Genomic DNA, 18,406 nt, shown 5'->3' with positions numbered 1-18,406 from the left:
TTACATCAGCCGTCTGTTTTACAGAATATACAAAAGCTTGCTTTCTCTGTGGTGATGTGAAACTTGCTCACGCAGCATTTCTCCTAGTTTTGTTGTTGATGCATAATCCTAATGCATCCTCATTTATAAATCATAACTGGGGCAGTAAGACTCGCACACTGTTGCAATACATAATGCACTGCTTTGTCGATGCACAACACACAGTAAATTAGCTCAAAATGTAAGTCTTATTGTAGATATACATCATAGAGCATGTGCACACCATATTTGGTTGCCATCATCAGCACCTAGAGCATTGCAATCTCCCTGTTCAAGGATTGGAGAGAAACCCTATGTGCTGAACACACGCTGGCGGAGCTACTGTACATGAGCAGAGCAGGGATTGGTCCACAGCTCTGCCACTCAAACAGCAAATACTCTCCCACTTCCTCTGTCCTCCTTTCCTGGTGCAGCCCGAGGAGGGGAGGGGAATGGATCTTTTCTGTGTGACTCGCCGGAGCTCCCTCAGCCTGCTCCTTACCACCTGTCCTTGACTTACTGAGCTCGTGTGAGACTGAGTGGAAGCTGTGCTTGCTCCCTCCTCTCCTCTGGCACCTCTCTGTCTGTGTTTATGTGAGCAGCTGCCATTTTTTGTATTCTTTTCAATCTCTCACTGTGGGGCTGTTTCTTTCTACCTGTGGTGCTTCAGTGGAGTGGCGAGGAGGGGAACATTCGTCCTCGGCCGGCGGAGCTCTGATGGGAGGCAGTGCTGGCTCTGGCTGGGACTGGGGATGCTGAACGGGGGGAGGGAGGGCCTGTTTGAGCTGGGACAGCAGCTCCAGCAGCAGGGGGAGTATCAGGCCGCCCTCCACTGCTTCCTCAGCTGCCTGTTGGGACTGACCCATGTGCAGAGTTTCACCTCTCTGCCCAACTGCCTCCACCAGGTGACATGCTGTCTTTCTTTCACTTACACACACATACTAGCATGCATGTGCATATTCAGTACATGCACCCACAAAATCTGCTGTATCATGTATTTGCACAGCTGTCTAGACACATTTGCATCAGTTCTCCTGTAGAGCATCATTCATTATCACTCAGGACACATTCAACCTTGATATCAATGACACCAATGTCAAATCTAACAGTCCATCATGTGTTCCTGTGTTGACACTGTGAGATCATTTCAGTCTCAGTAGGACTGATAGTGTGCACGCTGCTGAATGAGATAACAGATGCAGCTCTAATTCACAGTAACAGTGTTATTAGATGGCTCACATTGTCACAATGTTTTAATATCCAGTTTATTTCTGTCCCATTGTGTGTCGGCTATGTTCTGGCACTGTGTAGCCAGGCCAGAGTCTTAGCAGATTGCAAACTGGGGTGCCTTTCAAGACCCCCCTACGAAGGCAAGGCTACAATTTTTATTTTGTTTATTAGTGGCTGAAGGCATGTCCAAACAAAGCCTTAACTCCAGAACTTTGGAACGTCTGGAACGATGTTGACCAGACCGATGGTGCTGCGAGGAGAGCAGAGTTACTTGTTTTGACTGCCCGTGACATCATGCACGCACACAACCCAGGAATACTGTTGGAAATGAATTATTTAATACTTAACTTTGTTCCCCTGGTTGTTTTTTTGTGCTTTACAGATCGCAGAACTCTTCATCACTGAAAAGAATTGTATCCTTTACTAACTCAGGGCAAAGTCTCACTCCCCATTTGACACTTTTACTTTCACCATTCCTTCACGACTGTTAGCAAGCAGGCTAACTATAAACTAGCATTCCCTCTGTGAACATGTAAAGGATTGTTAGTGGTGGAAGGCATGGCAAATTCCAGCACAATGGAGGATGCAGACCCTTTATAGAAAGCGGTGTAAACGGAGGGGGGATGAGTGGATGTCTTTGGCGACTTCATAATAACACATTTGTCCCAGAATGCCACACGTATTGTGTGTAGCTCGGGCTGTGTGTCTGTCACATAAGAGGATTTGTAGGCTCTTATCTCTGCACAACAGAGTGGGAGAGCACTAATTAACCTGTATCTGCACTGACGAGTCTGCACATCCCCACTTCGCCGCTTCTATAAACTAAAGCAGTATAGGACATAGAGATAATAGAGAGGTGTTATGTTTCAGGATATATTACCTCCATGGCTCTTCTACCCGTTACTGAGACACTCCAACACTTAACTTGCCAGCTCAGGTTATCTACCTCAGCAAGGCTCTAGCACTCTCTGTCCGCGTTTTCCAAAATAGGTCGATTTGCTGAGCTTCACTTCATCAATAGCCGGCGGTGGGCCACTTCTCTGCATGAAAAGGTATCTGCTAAAGAGGGTCATCTACTGTGACAGGGTTAAATCTTTTGACATACAGTACAGAACATTATTACATCACATCATCAATAGTAATGCTGTGGCATTTTATGTATGGTAGAGTTACCATGTTACATTGTTTAACTCTTAGTGTAAGGCCATGAAAATGTAAACATATCATACATTGTTTAGTAGGGCAGAGAGGAGCAATTCAATAATGCCTCTTGCCTGGAAGGACAGAATAATGTAGACCAATGCTTGCAAACAAAATATAGTTAACAACAAAAACAAAGTATGAGAGCTAAAAGTTAAAAAATAGGATAATAAGCATGCTGTAGAGTAAATAATAAAATAGAAGAAATAAATAGAATAAAGTATAACATTTGAAGAGATTGTGATAAACAGATTTAAGTATAGTAAAAAAAAACATTTACAAACACTTGAAGGGTAACACCACCAATTTTACAAATTACTGTGTGTTTACAGGTCTTGGGGTATACTGCTGCATATGCGAAAAAAGTGGTATAAAGCCTTTTGTGGCTCCAGAGAAAGTTGCATTCAATCTTATAAATTACTCAATGGTCGAGTTGCATTGTAGGTAATGTAAGCGAAAGATTTTGAAAAGGAAGAAAAATGTTGTATTTTGATCATTTGTTTTAAAACAACTGCAGTGCTCGACCAGTGGACCTTTTTAAAACCTGGGGCCTACATTACCCACAATGCAATGTAGCCACTGAGTGACATCACTGGAGGCAAATGATCAGATTACATGCAGCTTCCTCTGGAGCTACAAAAGGCTTTATACTATATTTTTCACATATGCAGTAGTACTCCCCAAGACCTGTAAACACACTTTAATGTGTAAAATTGGTGGAATGGCCCTTTAAGCGATTGTAAATGTTTTCATTGACAGGCCATTGACACTTTGGGTTGGTAGGTCTGGCCGGCCACCAACCCAAAGCATCAGTATTTGATGAGTTGGGATTGAGACTCGACAATCAACTATCTCACGAACTGGACCTTTAAAACGAAATCTGAAATTAGGGCTTTGAACAGCGGCAGTGGTGGTGAGAGTCCAAGTTTAAGGCCTTTTGCAGATCATCCCATGTATAAGGTGCCCTGTAATAGAATGAATCTTTCCCTAGAACAAGCAAGAACCTATTCTGTGACTGAATACCATGATTATGCAAGTTCAGAGTTAAAAGTATGCGGTCAGGATCCAGAAAACATTTCCAAGAACTGGTCCCATTTGTTTTCCGCGGGAGTTCTCATGAGCATCAAAAGGAGCTTTGACACTGATGTTGTGGTTTTTGCAGTGCAGTTCTCTAGGGAAGCAGGTGAAGGGTCAGTGTGCTCGAACTGGGAGAGGATGTGGGAACATTGGAGTTTCACACAAACTGAATCTCTTCACATGCTGCCTGAACCAAATCCACAAGTAGAGAAACAAAGCTAACTTTACATATTCAAAGTATCTTGATTTCTAATGGTGGAGCGCTGGCTTTATTCCAAACAAATACTGTATTAGGTGCAGCTGATAGTGGTAGTGGCAGTGCCTCGACTGCTTATGGCTTGAGGCATTGTTATCAGAGCTGGCAGTTATCCGCAAGTGACCTTTCTCCGAAGCCAAAAGCTCTTTTGGCTGCTGAGTGTTTACTGATACATGCTTCTTATTATTCTTTTAAGTATGCTGACCTGGATGATTTGACTTTAATCTCAAATAAAGGGGAATATCAGTACAGTACAGCACAGAAAGAGTAGTAACAGATAGGCAGAGGGCATGTTGGAGTATATTCCAGTGTGGCATTTGTGATCAGATGTGCCTTTGAAGCTACAAGCGTTAATGTAAATTCCTGTCGAGTTTTGGATTGCAGTCAAACTGCCAGTTCATGGGAGGTTGTTCTCTGTGTGTATATATATATATAGGAGTAAAGTAGAGCACACGTGCCTTGGATCGGATTGTGTGAGGTTCCTGTTGTGGCGTTGTTGTGGTCCAGCCAGGCTAAAAATAGCAGACAGAAGTAGTGCTCTGACCTTTGATTATGGCTGTTCTGCTAATCCTCCCTCCCAGATGGCCTACCTCATACTCGCCTCCTTCCCAGGTGACTCACAGGTATACTGCATCCTGTGATATACATTTTCAGAGCACTTTGTAGTAAATTTTGTAGTATTGTGTGCAATAATAATATAAGAATGCTGGCTTTACGTGACAGGTTGCTGTGTCATCTCTTACTGTACTGTACATTGAATTATTCAGATGTACATGCACTAATAGCTTTCCAACATCCAGCCCTCACCATCCATCATCTTCTCCGCTATCTTGAAGAACTCATCAAAAGGAAAACATTTAATTTTTAATCTGTCTGTCTCCTTTTAACAGCACTGTGTCATGGTTTTCATTAAATCTCCTTGTGACAAAGTGAAGGAAACCAGCTGTTGTGGTTCTCAGCTCCAAGCTTAACTGTTCTGTAAAAGTGGAATTGTCCATCTTTCCAGCCTCGATATAAAAGCAGCAAGTATTTCATTTTATGTGAGATGTATTAAAGTAAAATTGGCAAGTCGTGTCAGCACAGTGATGAAAAGTGAAATACCCAGAATGGAATTTATAGCGTTTTATACATGAGAGATCTGGTGTTAAGTAGGACATTTAGACAGGCGAGGCTGTGTTTATTTTAAGCATTCTTCGTCCCATTGGTCTTTAAATTCACCTGACAAGCATCAGTGGTGTCATTTTACAGCGGGACGGACTCTCAGTACGCAGAACGCTTGAGACAAAGGGCTCTATTTTTAGGATGCTTTTTATAGACGGCCTTTTCAAGGAAACAAAAGTGCCATTCAGAGGACTCAAAACACAAAAAAAGAAGAAGAAGATGAAACCAGACTTTAAAATCAGAATATAATATGAGATGATACAGTGACGTGTAATCAGATACATCTACAGTGTGAGTCAGCAATTTAAACAGATCATAGAAATCGAGTACAAAACCACAAAACAATGACATAGACACAGATCCAGAACCTCAAGAACAACAATCTGATTTGGAGTACACACATCCTGTCTGCCTGGAGGTGTCACTCTCTAAAGGGATGGAACAAAAAAACAAAAAAAACAGTGGGCATGATGCTGTTTTTAACTTCAACAACTGACTGACTAATCCCAGTGACATGCGAGACTGATCCTTCACCTATATAAACAGATGGGAAGGCTCTGCAGTTCATTCAGGCTGAGAAAATGTTCTATGAGGTGGCATTGATCGAGCTCACTGCTCTTCAGGGGAGCACAGGCAAGTACTTTTGACATTAAGCTATCGATCAATACTTCTTGGTATATACTGTGAGTGCATTTTTGGTATTGCGTGTATATAATGCAGCCTAGGATTAGACTCAGACTTTGACTTTAGTGGTTTTTGGTAATGCTTTATTTTACTTATAATTTCCTTGTGTCATTTGATGCTCATTATATGTAAAATATAGAGACTTTATCATACTGTACACTTATTTGATTCCAAAGAAGTCCATGCTCTGGTCAGGTTGTAACTTGTGAACTATGTGAAATTTGTCAACAGACAAGTAAATAATTCAGCATATTTGAAGAAGTCCTTAAAATATAAATTGTTTAATTGGATGAACTGTTTGAGATGAAAACAACAAAAGTAAGGAGTGCCAGTCTCAAAACCTTGTCTCTATTTACCTATAGTAAGTATTAAATTGTATGTTTCTTTCAGTTAAAGTATCTGATATTAATTGTATTTAAGTATCAAAGGTACAAGTACAAGTAAATTATACATATAATAACATATATTTATAAACTGCTTTTTACATATCTAATATATTGGATGTATTGAGCATTTTAATCTTTTAATCATTAATCTTTTTTTAATTAATTACAAGCTTTGGCTCAGATGCAGCATATAATATGCAAAGAAACTAGTCACTAAAGTTATCAAATAAATGTAGTGAGTAAAAAGGTACAATATTTGGCTCCAACATGTAGTGGAGACAAAGTATAAAATAAAATAGAAATACTCAGTAAGTAAGTAGAGTAAGTAAAGCTCAAGAACCTCATAATTGTATTTTATTTTATTCTGCGAAACCATTCAGCCAGTATGAATTTTACCCGCCTCCATCTTTGTTTACAATGTACCTGCTGGAGGACTAAGCGAGCAGATTCACAGCGAGGCTGCTCATTCATCACCTGCTGCTGCTCCAGACGTCTGCCTCTTCCTCTCTGTCTGCTGCTGAGGCAGCAGCGCAGTGTAGCGTGCTGGGCACAGCGAAGGAGAGCGGGGACAGACGTAGTAGAAGACAAATGGCCACGCTTTGCTCATTAGGAGCTCGGTGTCGCTGTACAATACTGAAGCCCCTGATTCAGCACTCAGTTGGATTGAATGCTGCACTCCTCCAGGGGCAGAGCTGGCACTGTAGCTGCAGCTCACAAGCTTTCTTTCTCCCTCAGAGGCTTTTTCAAATGTGCCCCTCTCACTATTTCCCCACTGACAGCTGACATAAATGACATTTTGCATTTTTTTTGTAATGCAAACACCTGCTGCAATGATTTATTTGCACTTGCTCGTGGCATATGGTTTAAAAGCCAGAGTCATTTCTAGTCCAACTGTCGTACGTGTGTGCTGTGTACAGTACACGCTGTATGTTTGTGTTCGTCACTCTCACTCTGTGCATGCGTGTGTTCCAGTGGGCGTGGTGAGTGTGTTGTTTGACTCCCTCTGTCCTGCTCTTATCTCTGCTCTTGTGTCTCCAGTCCTCAGTTGGCTCCACTCTGCTGTTCAGGCTTAAAGTCCACAGCGGTGCCAGACACTTGAGCTTTATTTTTCAAGCTCTGTGCAGTGGTAGAGAGGGAAAGAGGGCAAAGGACAGTGAGGAAAGAGGGATAAATAGACAACCAGAGGGAAAGGCTGCGCTGACTGTGGCTCCATGCCCTGTGTTTGTGTAACAGGGCCTCAGGAGGAGGCTACTTTGGGCTCCGCGGGATGGACGACCCCAGAGGAGCTTTCGGAGCAGGCCTCCCAGGCACAGCACCTCGAACGGCTGGCCCAGCTGTGCATCATGAGCAAACAGTAGGTAAAACTGTGTCCTGCTGTAGCTTCTGTTGTGAAGTAATTAATGGGGCGTTACATGTTCTGTGAGTTTAGGGGCCCCAGTAGGCTCATTATGAGTGAATGTATTGTTAAATAAAGTCACTTTTATGACCATTGATATGATCATATCACCAGTTTTGTAAAAGTTAGATGTATATGTATGTGTGTGTGTGTGCGTGTGTGTGTTTCCCTTGAATTTGAGGTTTCATCACTTCACAAAGCTGAAGTGAAAACAGTCCTGACTCAGTCGTAACAAGAGCAAACACTACATTGTTGAAACAACTGCAATGTTTCTCTTATCAAGTTTTATTACATAAGCAGCAGCTCGGAGCTATAAAAAGCTCATTTGTTGATAAAGCTTATGAGATCAGACTGAAATAATCCTGAGATAAATATTTTAATAAATATTTGGCTTGCAAGAGTAAATTTGTGCGACAGTCTAAAACACTTGCCTTCATGAAGTACACTTTAGTTTCATAGTTATGTGTCACATATAGAAGGTCAAGTCAGCTGTTGATGCTCTTACCGTTTCCCTCACGGCAAACAAAAAAACCTCCACGTACACACATTCGTCCTTTCTGGAATGGAAATTTTTCAAGCTATTTTAACTCCAGCTCCGAGCCTTCCTTAGCCCGCGTTGAATTTCCCTGTAGATGTGCAGAAAAGGGACACCGCGCTCTACGTGAGTGTCACAGGAGGAACACCTTAACTGGATCTGGTGGCTCCTGTTGCAGGGGTACTATGTTAGGCCACAGCATGCACCCATTTTCTGTGCCTCTGTTGTCATTGTTTGGATCAGGCCATTTAACCTGATTGCCAGAGAGGGTGACGGGGTGGAAGGTATGCTCGACCGAGCGCTGGTCACACTGCCTCATTAATGCAAGGACCATAGAGTGGTTAAACTTAGATGAGATGGTAGTGATTGTGCGTGACTATACCCAGACGCTTGGGTTTCTGGCTAAGCAGGAATTTCTGCTCTTTAATCTTTCCTTGCATACCTCCACCTTAAGCCCCAGGTTTTTGCTCTTGTTGACAGGAAGTTGTAATACTTCCTGAATCTTTCAGCGGTGTCGTAGGAAGTCCTTTGGGACGCTGAAGGGCTTTTCTGTCTCTGCCTATCGGATGTCCCCTGAAAAGGACCTTCTAAAGCAGCGCAAACTGACACCCGGCCATTACTAATTGAAAGGAAGTGTGGGTTTTGAACAGCAAAGCTGACATGTGTCGCACTAAACAGAGCTTGCTCTACATCTATAGGCACACGTGAGGGTGTGAGGGTGATGAATGTCCTTGGCTGACTTTCCAGGTCAGATATGAGCAGAAACAGCTGCCAGAGCCTCACCACATCACGTTCACCTAGCTTACTGCTAAGCAGAGGGGAGTGGAGGAAGGGCACAAGTCAGTAAACTAACCTGTGCGCGCCATGCCTTCTGTAATTCACCCTGGCCAATAGAAAGGGGTAGTCAGCGCTGGCAGAAATAGAAGGTTTCCACTTCCTCCGTGAGGCGCCTGAGCACCTGCAGCCCTGCTCTCCGTGTCTAATCAAAGCACAGCACACGCATGTTTAGATTTCTCTGCTGCTCACTTCACTGAAACAGATCCGCTCACCTGACAATGCATGAGCCAGTAGATTTGATTAAGGTCAGGTTGTTGTTGTCTTTGAAAACATTTACACGGAAGAAGAATGTGCAGAGATAGATTTCATCTGATAACTCTGTGAGACTGCTTTTGTTTTCAGCAAATACAAAATATTTAACTTCAGTTTAATGTTTCATTTTCTTTTCCTTTTCCTTGCAGACCTCATCTTGCTCTAGAATACAGCGGTAAGGTACGTCAGTTTCATCATCCTCTTTTCAGACAGAACATTTTATAGCACTAACTACATTTACTTAAATACATTCTTGAGGTACTTGTACTTGTGTATTTTCATTTTTCACTACTTTATACTTCTACTACAGTTCATTTTGGAGGCCAGTGTTGACTTTTCACATTGCTTCTCTTATTTGACAACATTAGTTACTGGTTACTAGATTCACATTATTAATACAAACATATAAATCAACAAATAAATTATGATCTGTTATTAAAAGCAGTACATAGCCTATTAGATACCAGCTACCAGCCTGGCTACTGTCCATAGCAAAAAGCAACCCTGACCTTGCTCTCACTGCTATGAAAAGGCATAGTAAAACACTCTTTTCTATCAATAAGTGGGCAGGTTTAACCCTCCATTCTCACCATGTTTGCCTCCTTCATCAGTGGAGTTATTTTTCTTTTGCAGTGTAGAGTTTCCACAGTTATTCCAGTTATTCCACTGTTACCTGGAGATAGCGACCGGGGAAAACAGGGCCTTTTCCTGTTATGGCTGTGCAATGACAGATAGAGAAAAGCAAAGTTAATAGAGAACCAAATTTAAACGCGGATGTTGTCTTTAAGTTTATTTTGATGTTTATGTTTTCACTCGAAAGATTTCGAGTGCAGGACTTTTACTTGTAATAGAGTATTTCTGCACTGTGGTATTGCTACTTTTACTTCAGTAAAATATCTCAGTACTTCCTCCACCAGTTTACATCCTGTCTGTCTGCTCGTTCATCTTTCAGGCTACAAAGATCCACCAGAGGGCCTTCGGTAATGACCACCCTATTACAGCCAGAAGCCTGGAGCTTATGGCCACCGTCTACGCTGAGATTGGCAAGACTGAATATTCAGGTAAACAATCAGCTGGGATAAGTGACGCAGTAAACACTGTTGTCATGAGAAAAGAACCTCAGTGTACAGTATGTAGATGAATGGGCAGTGAAAAAAAAACAAACATAGTTGTATGAATCTGTGAAATAACAGGGTAGGACACTTTTCTCTGCAGTATATAATTTAACAGCGTTAACATGCAGTCTGAAGTATGAGGGTGGAGCCCTTACTGTCTCGGGAGGCATGACACTACCAGAACAGTGATGTTAATCTCAAGAACAAGTTATCTCCTCTCTGCTGTAGAGAGCACAGAGCACGCGGAGGATGTTTTTCATGTAATTCAGTTAGCCTTTAAGCCATGTCAGATGTTAAATTAATAAACAATCGCATTCATGTTGGACACAGAAGTGCTTTTATGCAGAGCATAGAGGAACAGTTGCCTTGTGACAGTTTGAGGGCACAGTTTGTTGTACAGGATGTATGCTTGGCTTGCATTAAGAGGGAACTCTGTATTTTAGTGAAGAGTGCTGTGGTGTTAAAAGCAATACGTAGAAACCTGCTTTGTTGTTGAGTCAGCTTCCAAAGGCAGCGGTGCTGAACAGGGCCAGCTACATAAAGACAGGAGTGTGCAGCAAATAAAGACAAAGATTTACAACACTCCCTGCTCTCAGACCTCCGGGGTCTGACACGTGTTTGGTGAAATGATAAAAGAGTGAAGGGTCAGAGAGCGGTTGTAGTTGTTATTGCAGATCAGAACTGTGCACTTTTTGTGACCTTTTATTTGTATTGTACACAGAGAAATCCTCTTTGACCCACAGTGAGACGCTTCAACAGAGTCACGTTTACAGCTCCTGTCCTCTAGATACTCGTCACTGTAAACTAGGCCAGTCACCCTCCCTCAGCTGACCAACTATTTACATGTATGTTCAAGATTAACAACTGACTACTTGGTGACTGTAATTATTTGGTTGGGTAAGGCAGATAGCTAATGGTTCACTTTATTATGGACATTCCCCAGTTTTATTAAAAATCGTGGATCCTTCCCAGGAAAAAAGTCATACAAACATATTTCAGAACATTGCCATAACACTAAATTGAAGTTTAGAAATAATGGCAATAAATAATCGGACACAGGCAGCAGCTCTGGGCATTTGTAGGGAAAGAAAAAAATCGTTCCCTGCTCCTCCAAAAGCTTTTAGCAAAAGGAAATGATTCATAGCCCTCCCTTCGTACAGTCTCTTATAAAAGATGTAAAGATTGGGGGGGGGGGGTCCTTAGTATAAGTCTGATGGCGTCTTGACTTCTCCTGACACATCTGTTATATTTGTTAATCCACGGATTTTATCTCATCTTACGGGTGTGCAAATAAAAAAAGATATAAATATAATTTAAAAAAATAATAATAATCATCTATGTAGTAAGGATGAGTTCTTTTCTTGGCCCAGGGCCGCCCAAAAGGGGGGAAAAACAGGAAAGCTTTCTGGGGCCCAGCCACTAGGGGGCCCCATGGAGGCCAGCATTAATAATGTTCATCCGAAATATAAGCAATGATAACCAGATTTTATTTTGAAAAATACTCTTGTCTTCCCTCCAATGCAGCTGCATTTAAAGTGCACCGTGATCTGAGAAATGCACTCATCTAAACTTACTACTAGCTAATGTTGTGCTCTGCCAAGACCTGCATACAAATCAGGATGCCGGAAAAGAAAGGAGAAGAAAAGGAGGGAGAATAATGTAATGACAAACTTGAAGGCTATGAACGATAACTAGCCAAGAGGTAGCTAGTGTCAGTGAGGGAGCCTTCACCACCTGTGAGAAAGAGGATGATATCAATAACAGCGAAGACATTCTGCATGTATTTATGTAAGAGAGAGAACCTTTACAGTCATTTCTGTGGGTGGGCCTGCTTTGTTTTTAGCTGGTGCAGCCTCTTTCTGTCTTATAAAAGTGGAACTAGGATAGAAAATGATTCAAGAGTTATTGTTTTTTGGGTTTTGTTTTTCAGGAACATGTTTATTTAGGTACAAGACGTCATTTGGAAGTGTGTAAAAGATTAAAAATGATGTTCATTAACATCCAAATGTCTGCCTGTCTGTCTCTCTCATTCAAGCGATCATTCTCCATAGAAGCTGTTCTAGTTGTAGATGACCCAGAACAGTAATAGATTGACTTATCAATTGATTAAATCACTGATCAGTCAGCCAATTGACTAATTCATCAGCCAGTGTTGTACATATACTGTATTTAGTAGAGATACTGGAAACTTTCAGACAATATAAGTGAAGGAGCAGTCAGACTGAGGCTCACTTTTTACCTCTTTGGGCAGTGGCACTTCTTTTTTTAAAGATGAGATCGAGTCAAATTAAATTTGGTGAGTAGGAATATCAAAGCTTTTTAGCTCAACACATTGGGGAAAAGACAACTGAGGTGTAACATGAACCTGCTAAGCTGTACTCTACCTGGAGCTGACAGAGTTAACACTGCTGTCTTCTCTCGGGGCACATTTGCATGTTTAACTTTGTATGTTTGACTTCACCTCAGTGCCTGTCTTCAGACTGCAGACTCTTGAGGTCTATACTCACGTATGGTCATGGTTCTCTTTCTAGACTCCCTGGGTCAGTGTGTGTCTGCGCTGTCCAAACGCTTCGCTGCTGCAGAGTCCATCAGAGACTCGACTGTCAACTGTCTTCCTCATTCCCACCGGGAGAAACACTCAGAGGTCCGCCACAGAAAGGACACCCACCACCAACAGGAGGACACGCCGAAACCTAAGGTAGCTTTGACGAACACCTGCAGGCGTCTTCTGCAGTGTTACTCTGTATACCGAGCAGTTTTTTTGCAAAAGATGTGTGCCTTTCCAATGGCTGTCACGTTTTAGAACTTATCCTGAGGTGTATCTAACGCAGGTTACCAACGTCAAAGTACCCACCTCCATTCTAAAGAGGCCGAACCACATCTACGGGTCAGACACAGAACCAAACCACAGACGGAAAGGCGAACGGAGGGTTCGATTCAGGGAGCCAGAGACCACGGTACATGGTAAGAAAACAGTCAACAAACTGCTCAGTCAGAGACGCCTCGATGTGTTTGCACAACATGAGAACAAGAGGGCCCTTAACACGCACAGTCTGTAACACAAGTTTACACTTAGCAGTAAAGAGAAAGAACAAAATGCATTAAAAACATCCTGTGATTGCATCGTGAACTACTGTCCTTGAGGGATTCAATAATATTTAAAAATAATGCAGAGAGACTCCCAAACAGGAGCAAGTGATTTACTCTTTGGTAATTCATTATGCATGCAAATGAGGCACCGTGGAGTCTGCTCCAGAGAGATAGTGTGAGAGTCTATGAGGGCGAAGCACATCACAGACTGACTGGCCTCTTCTCTGTCGGCTTCACAGACATTCCTTACAGTGACTGTTTAGGTGGTAAGTCCGTCTGAGAGAATCACCGTGTTAATGTGCATGAGGGTGACACAACACGAGCTTTTCTGATCCCAAAAAAAGTCCACTGGGTGTAAATTTGTGTCTGTTTTTCAGTTCATTTTCAGGTTAAACACTTGATTAACTTTGTTGCCTGCCATATAAAATAGATTGAAGCTTTTCACTCACGCCCCTTTTTGATGATGTTCACAACACAGTTTGAAAGCACAGTTTGCGTCACACTGCACTGTATATACTGTATGTTATCACGTCACGTCCTCCACCACCACAGAGCTCGCCTCTTGCACTCTTTTAGTAAAGTAAAGAGAATGATTAATTCAAATGCTTGCTCACAAACCAAAAATGGTGAAAAACTGCTCTCTGTTTTTCTGTTTGCAGCCTATGAGACGACACAGTCCCGCCCCCACCTCGCCCTCTTCACTTGCCTCTTCCTGCTGATGTCATTCCTGGGCGTGGCCATGTACTGCACGGACCGCCGGCGCCCGCAGCGAGTGTGCGAGGAGCTGGAGGCCGCTCTGGCTGTCTACCTGCTGCACATGAAACAGCTTCTGTGGGGCTGCTGGATATGGCTGACCATGCAGTGACTCAAACCGACCACAGGGGGAGAAATGGAGCCTCCTTTATGTTTTTTTTTTTTTTGTTTGTTTTTTTATCAGACCCCTCTTTTTTCTTAACTTGGAAGGAGCCCAGGCCGACAAACACCTCAGCCATTTGGCAAGGCTCTGTGAAGCACTCTCACAGTGAAAGGGAAACGTGTAATCCCAGAAATATGTAGCTTCCATTTCTGTATGTATATATGTACTAAGGAGGTGGGCATGCCACTCCTTGTTTAAGTTGAAATGATTTTGCACATCTGCAATGTTTAAGCTCACATATAACGCTCACTTAATCACCACAAACATCTGATTTTTTTTTCATGTCACAGTCTATTGTATGCGAGTGAATGTTTCCATGGAATGCACATATTTATTTTGTTACCTGATTTTTTGTGTATATCCGATATTACACAGAACTGAATGTGTATATATGGCTCAATATATAAGGACTATCACAATATTCAGCCTTGCACATATATGAATGTAGAGATGTTTGGAAACGGATTCGAGAGGAGGAGGAGGGCGGAAGCACAAATGTGTTGGATAACGAGAAAGAAAACAACAGGGCTGCATCACTTCACAGGACCGGGTTGAGTGACTAACAGATGAAAAACACCTCTTTCCTTACCGACTGTCTTCAGCTGATTCCTGCAGCACAATGTTATGAATTCTCTCTCCTTATCTATCGTCGAAGAGAATATACTCGAGCTGAACGAATGCTAATGCTTTTGACGGTGTTCCTCTTTATAACCGCTTGAATCCCACCGAAATATCCCCTTATCCTAAATGTTATTTATTCTTCTATACTGTATATCTGCATCAAATATCCAATTCGGTTCTTTTAAATTTTTTAAACATTTGTTACATTTCTATTTAAAAAAACAATAATATTCAGGTTTTAACCATGATGTCAAATGCTCATCAAGCTTTGGACACATGCATGGATGATGAACCCCTCACGTCACTACATCATTACTACGAATATATGAGGCCAAACACAGAAATACAATAGAATCAGATAGTGTACATTATTGTATGAGTCCCTTTATCAGATGAAGCAAATATAATTCAAACAGCCAAACCACCACACATATGGATTATAGGATATCGAAGGGCACAGTGATGCACACCCCACAGACCTCTCATTGTGAGCAATAACACACATCACATAGTTTCCAGTAAAACATTGCTCTTTATATAACAGGTTTCAGGGAACTCAAAAAGCAAAAGTATTTCACATTTGAATGTCAAAGCAATATAAGGCTGATAACGCCTGGATGGAGGAAAGATCCGCTCTGTACTGTCCAAACTAAATTGTCATCAGCAATAAAACAATACCCAGTGAACTCATGTCCTGTATATGCACATTTAGCTTCGAAGCTGCATTTCACGGCTGTCCAAACATTAACGGTCACTTTGAAAGAAGTGCCTTTATGGAGGGTTTTCTTAGTTCCTAACCGTTTTATGATTTGTTTGGAATAAAACTGTCATTGCCTATCAAAGTCGAGCAGGTGATTTTGCTTTTTCTTCCTCTAATCTCTTACAGCAGGCGAGTGTGTGATGTGTATGTAACGGGGAAGAGAGATGCATGCAGGGTACATGTGTGCGTCTATTCACAGTAACACAGTATATTGGTTTGTAGCCTATAAAGTGAAGGAGAAGCCTGAGTTACTACTGTATATGGCACAAAATAGGATTTGTTTTTATCTCACACAGGTCGCTAAAAGCATTTTTCTGGATTGGCTGCCTGATCCATGAATGTTCTGAACTACAATTTGTCACTTTTATATATAAAACACCTTTTGTAACTGTTGATAAACGTGTGAATACACTGCAAAAGCACACATCGTCTTGCTCTGCTGCAGCATGCAAACAAATTCTTCAGGTAGTGTGCACCCTACCAGAAAGAAGCCTACTTTAGGAACACAATTATCGGTGTATAAAACAAAAGAACATCCCTTTACATCTAAAAACCACCACCCTATTAATTTGTCATGCATTAGGTCCATGCAGAAGTTTCACAAAGACAACATGATCTATCGGCCAATCTGTCCTAGTCATTAATACTGTGTTGAGTTTAGAAAAACTGGGTGTATATCTCCATTAAATTGTTTTAATAGCATCAGAGCTAAAGTATGGTCGTATGTGTTGAAGAGGAATGCACACAATAGATGATAACTCAATAAAGCGGGACAGTTTTTTGAGGGGAAATCAATTACCTTTGGAGAACAGAAGCTAAAACCCTCCGTTTTGATCAATGGAAGCCAATTCATTTTGATTGTCTACAGAGGCAAACATTGGTGTTTCTCATGGCAGGCGAGAGGACTGTACGGTTGAGTGTGAGTGAGTGTTTGTGCTTCTAGATCAGGCCGGTCTTGTAGTCAGAGCCGCGGCGCGAGGAGCGGCCGAGCAGCAGGTCCTTCTCGTGGATCAGGCTGTCCAGCAGGTCCTCTTGTCTGTAGTTGTGGTAAACCTTCAGGAAGGCCATGACTGCGATGCCGAGCCAGGTGAGCCAGGCAGCCCACAGGCCGAACTGAAGGAAGGGACGTTACGAAAGAGGATTAGTCACAACTCGGATTTTATTTACAGTTGCCCTATCCTCTGTCGTTACACGACTGAGCTTCAGGTAACAATGAAACAGTCTCACCTGAGCTATAGCAAACTGGTCGTAGAAAGCAGAGTTGTCCAGGCCCAGTTCTAGATCAGTGTCCTGCAGGTCCTCGCAGCTAAAACATGACAAACATAAGCTGGTATTCAAGAGGACCACCGGACTGTACGGTCATGATCACAGTCTGAAAAGTTGCTCTCTCTCTTACCTGCTGGGCATGGTCCCACCCTCTGTGATGGAGTCGCACCACATGTTGAAACCCACGCTGACGATGGTGCTGGACAGGAAGACTGTGAACACCACCAGGGAGCTGATGAGCAGGTTGAGGAAGGCGTTGAAGATGGAGCTGCGGGCAGGTAGAACAGGAACGGAAGAGGTTAACAAAAACAAAAAGTGTGCAATCATTTTCTTCTGGAACATGTAGGCCTATAAAAATAAAAGCCAGTCAGTTATTTTCCATACAGCATGATTTAGTTTGCTGTGATGGAGATGCTGAATGTGTGAGCCACAGTGTGATTCTGATCTTTCAAAGGCTATTCCCTCCATCTTTATGATGGAGGACGACAGTGACTAATCGTTTTTAGGGCTCATTCACAGGCTTTTAACATTATATCACATCTCACATCACATGCACTCTGTATGATTCAGCCAGAATAACGTATATACAGTATAAGGGCGTGTGAGAAACACATATACAGAGACGTTAAACCTGAGCCTGTCCTACTGAGCGTTTCTCTGGTGCCGGTGTTGAATTGTGTTGATGGAGCACAAGAGGAATGTCACTCACTCGTCGTGTCCTTTGCACAGAAAGAACAGCAGCCTCCATGCCTGCACTGCGGACAGGATGAGGGACGCTATCCCGACAAAAGTGATGAAGCTGCAGGAGGACTCGGGTCCCCACTCCTCCACGATGTAGCGCTGCTTCGACACAGTGATGTTCTCATTCTGCCACATACCCCGCGTGAAGAGCAGGCATTTCCCCCCGAAATCCTCCGTGTTCTCGGACAGAGGCACCACGGCGATGAATCCGAACACGAAGGCTAAAAAATAAAGGATGCACTGGGCGAAAATTAAATTATCGAGGGCCATCTTTTTTTCGTTTTTTTATTTTTTTTTATCCCTGTCTCACTCTTCTGCTCTCTGCGTCCTGGAGAGACTGCGGCTGCGCAGTGGAGGCAGCGATGAGCGGGGGCGCAGCATCCGACGACGCGCTGTGCTGCAAATTAATGAGCAGGCTGAGGCCTTCAGGGCTCTCCATCTTATCTACATCCAGGCTGTGGAGATGTTCCTCTTCAGTGGTGTTCCCTTTTGCAACAGTTGAAGTATTCAGCTGTTAATTATGACATTTAACCTCTTAACATGTAATTTCCCCCTCAGATATAGTTCATCCTACCATCCTGTCTGTCTGACAGAATGGTGTATATGTTCTGTTTCAGCTGGTTCAAACTCTTCGTTGAAGCTTTGTGATGTATTTATGTTTTGTGGTTCTACAGAAGCCCTGAGGGTCAAGTGTGAATTTCTTTTGTTCTGGTGATCCATTTTCAAAGTTTGATCTAAATTATTTTCTCTCCTGTGTTTATGACTTGAGACCTGGTGAAAAGGGTGTTGCTGGGATAATCTTTCTAATATTTTTCTTTCTTCTGTTTTTTCATCTATGAAAAAAATGTGAGAAAAAAGGAGGTTA

The 18,406-nt window shown here is 42.4% G+C and overlaps 2 protein-coding genes across 3 annotated transcripts; one reads left to right on the top strand and one right to left on the bottom strand.

Moving 5' to 3' along the window:
• The first annotated feature begins 473 nt into the window (after nt 1-473).
• On the top strand, nt 474-15,621 carry cUnh14orf180 (chromosome Un C14orf180 homolog). Of its 2 annotated transcripts, XM_084381686.1 has the most exons (10): nt 474-923; nt 1,631-1,661; nt 5,489-5,575; nt 7,246-7,366; nt 9,182-9,212; nt 9,985-10,093; nt 12,679-12,845; nt 12,979-13,111; nt 13,477-13,503; nt 13,897-15,621. In XM_084381686.1, the coding sequence occupies exons 1-10, from the start codon at nt 771-773 to the stop codon at nt 14,100-14,102; spliced, it is 1,065 nt and encodes a 354-aa protein (XP_084237812.1). In that variant the 5' UTR covers nt 474-770; the 3' UTR covers nt 14,103-15,621. The 2 variants fall into 2 exon arrangements, with proteins under 2 accessions (XP_084237812.1, XP_084237813.1); XM_084381687.1 differs by lacking the exon at nt 13,477-13,503.
• tmem179ab (transmembrane protein 179a-B) lies at nt 15,139-17,898 on the bottom strand. The gene is made up of 4 exons (XM_084381688.1): nt 17,510-17,898; nt 16,931-17,068; nt 16,762-16,840; nt 15,139-16,647 (listed from the first exon to the last, which is right to left on the bottom strand). The coding sequence occupies exons 1-4, from the start codon at nt 17,809-17,811 to the stop codon at nt 16,474-16,476; spliced, it is 693 nt and encodes a 230-aa protein (XP_084237814.1). The 5' UTR covers nt 17,812-17,898; the 3' UTR covers nt 15,139-16,473.
• Nucleotides 17,899-18,406: the final 508 nt, after the last annotated feature.

Source organism: Pagrus pagrus, assembly GCF_965226575.1.
Source record: "Pagrus pagrus genome assembly, chromosome: 18".
In the NCBI taxonomy this organism is placed as follows: Eukaryota; Metazoa; Chordata; class Actinopteri; order Spariformes; family Sparidae; genus Pagrus; species Pagrus pagrus.
Note: the sequence above shows the minus strand (reverse complement) of the source record. Positions and strands in the feature narration are given on the sequence as shown.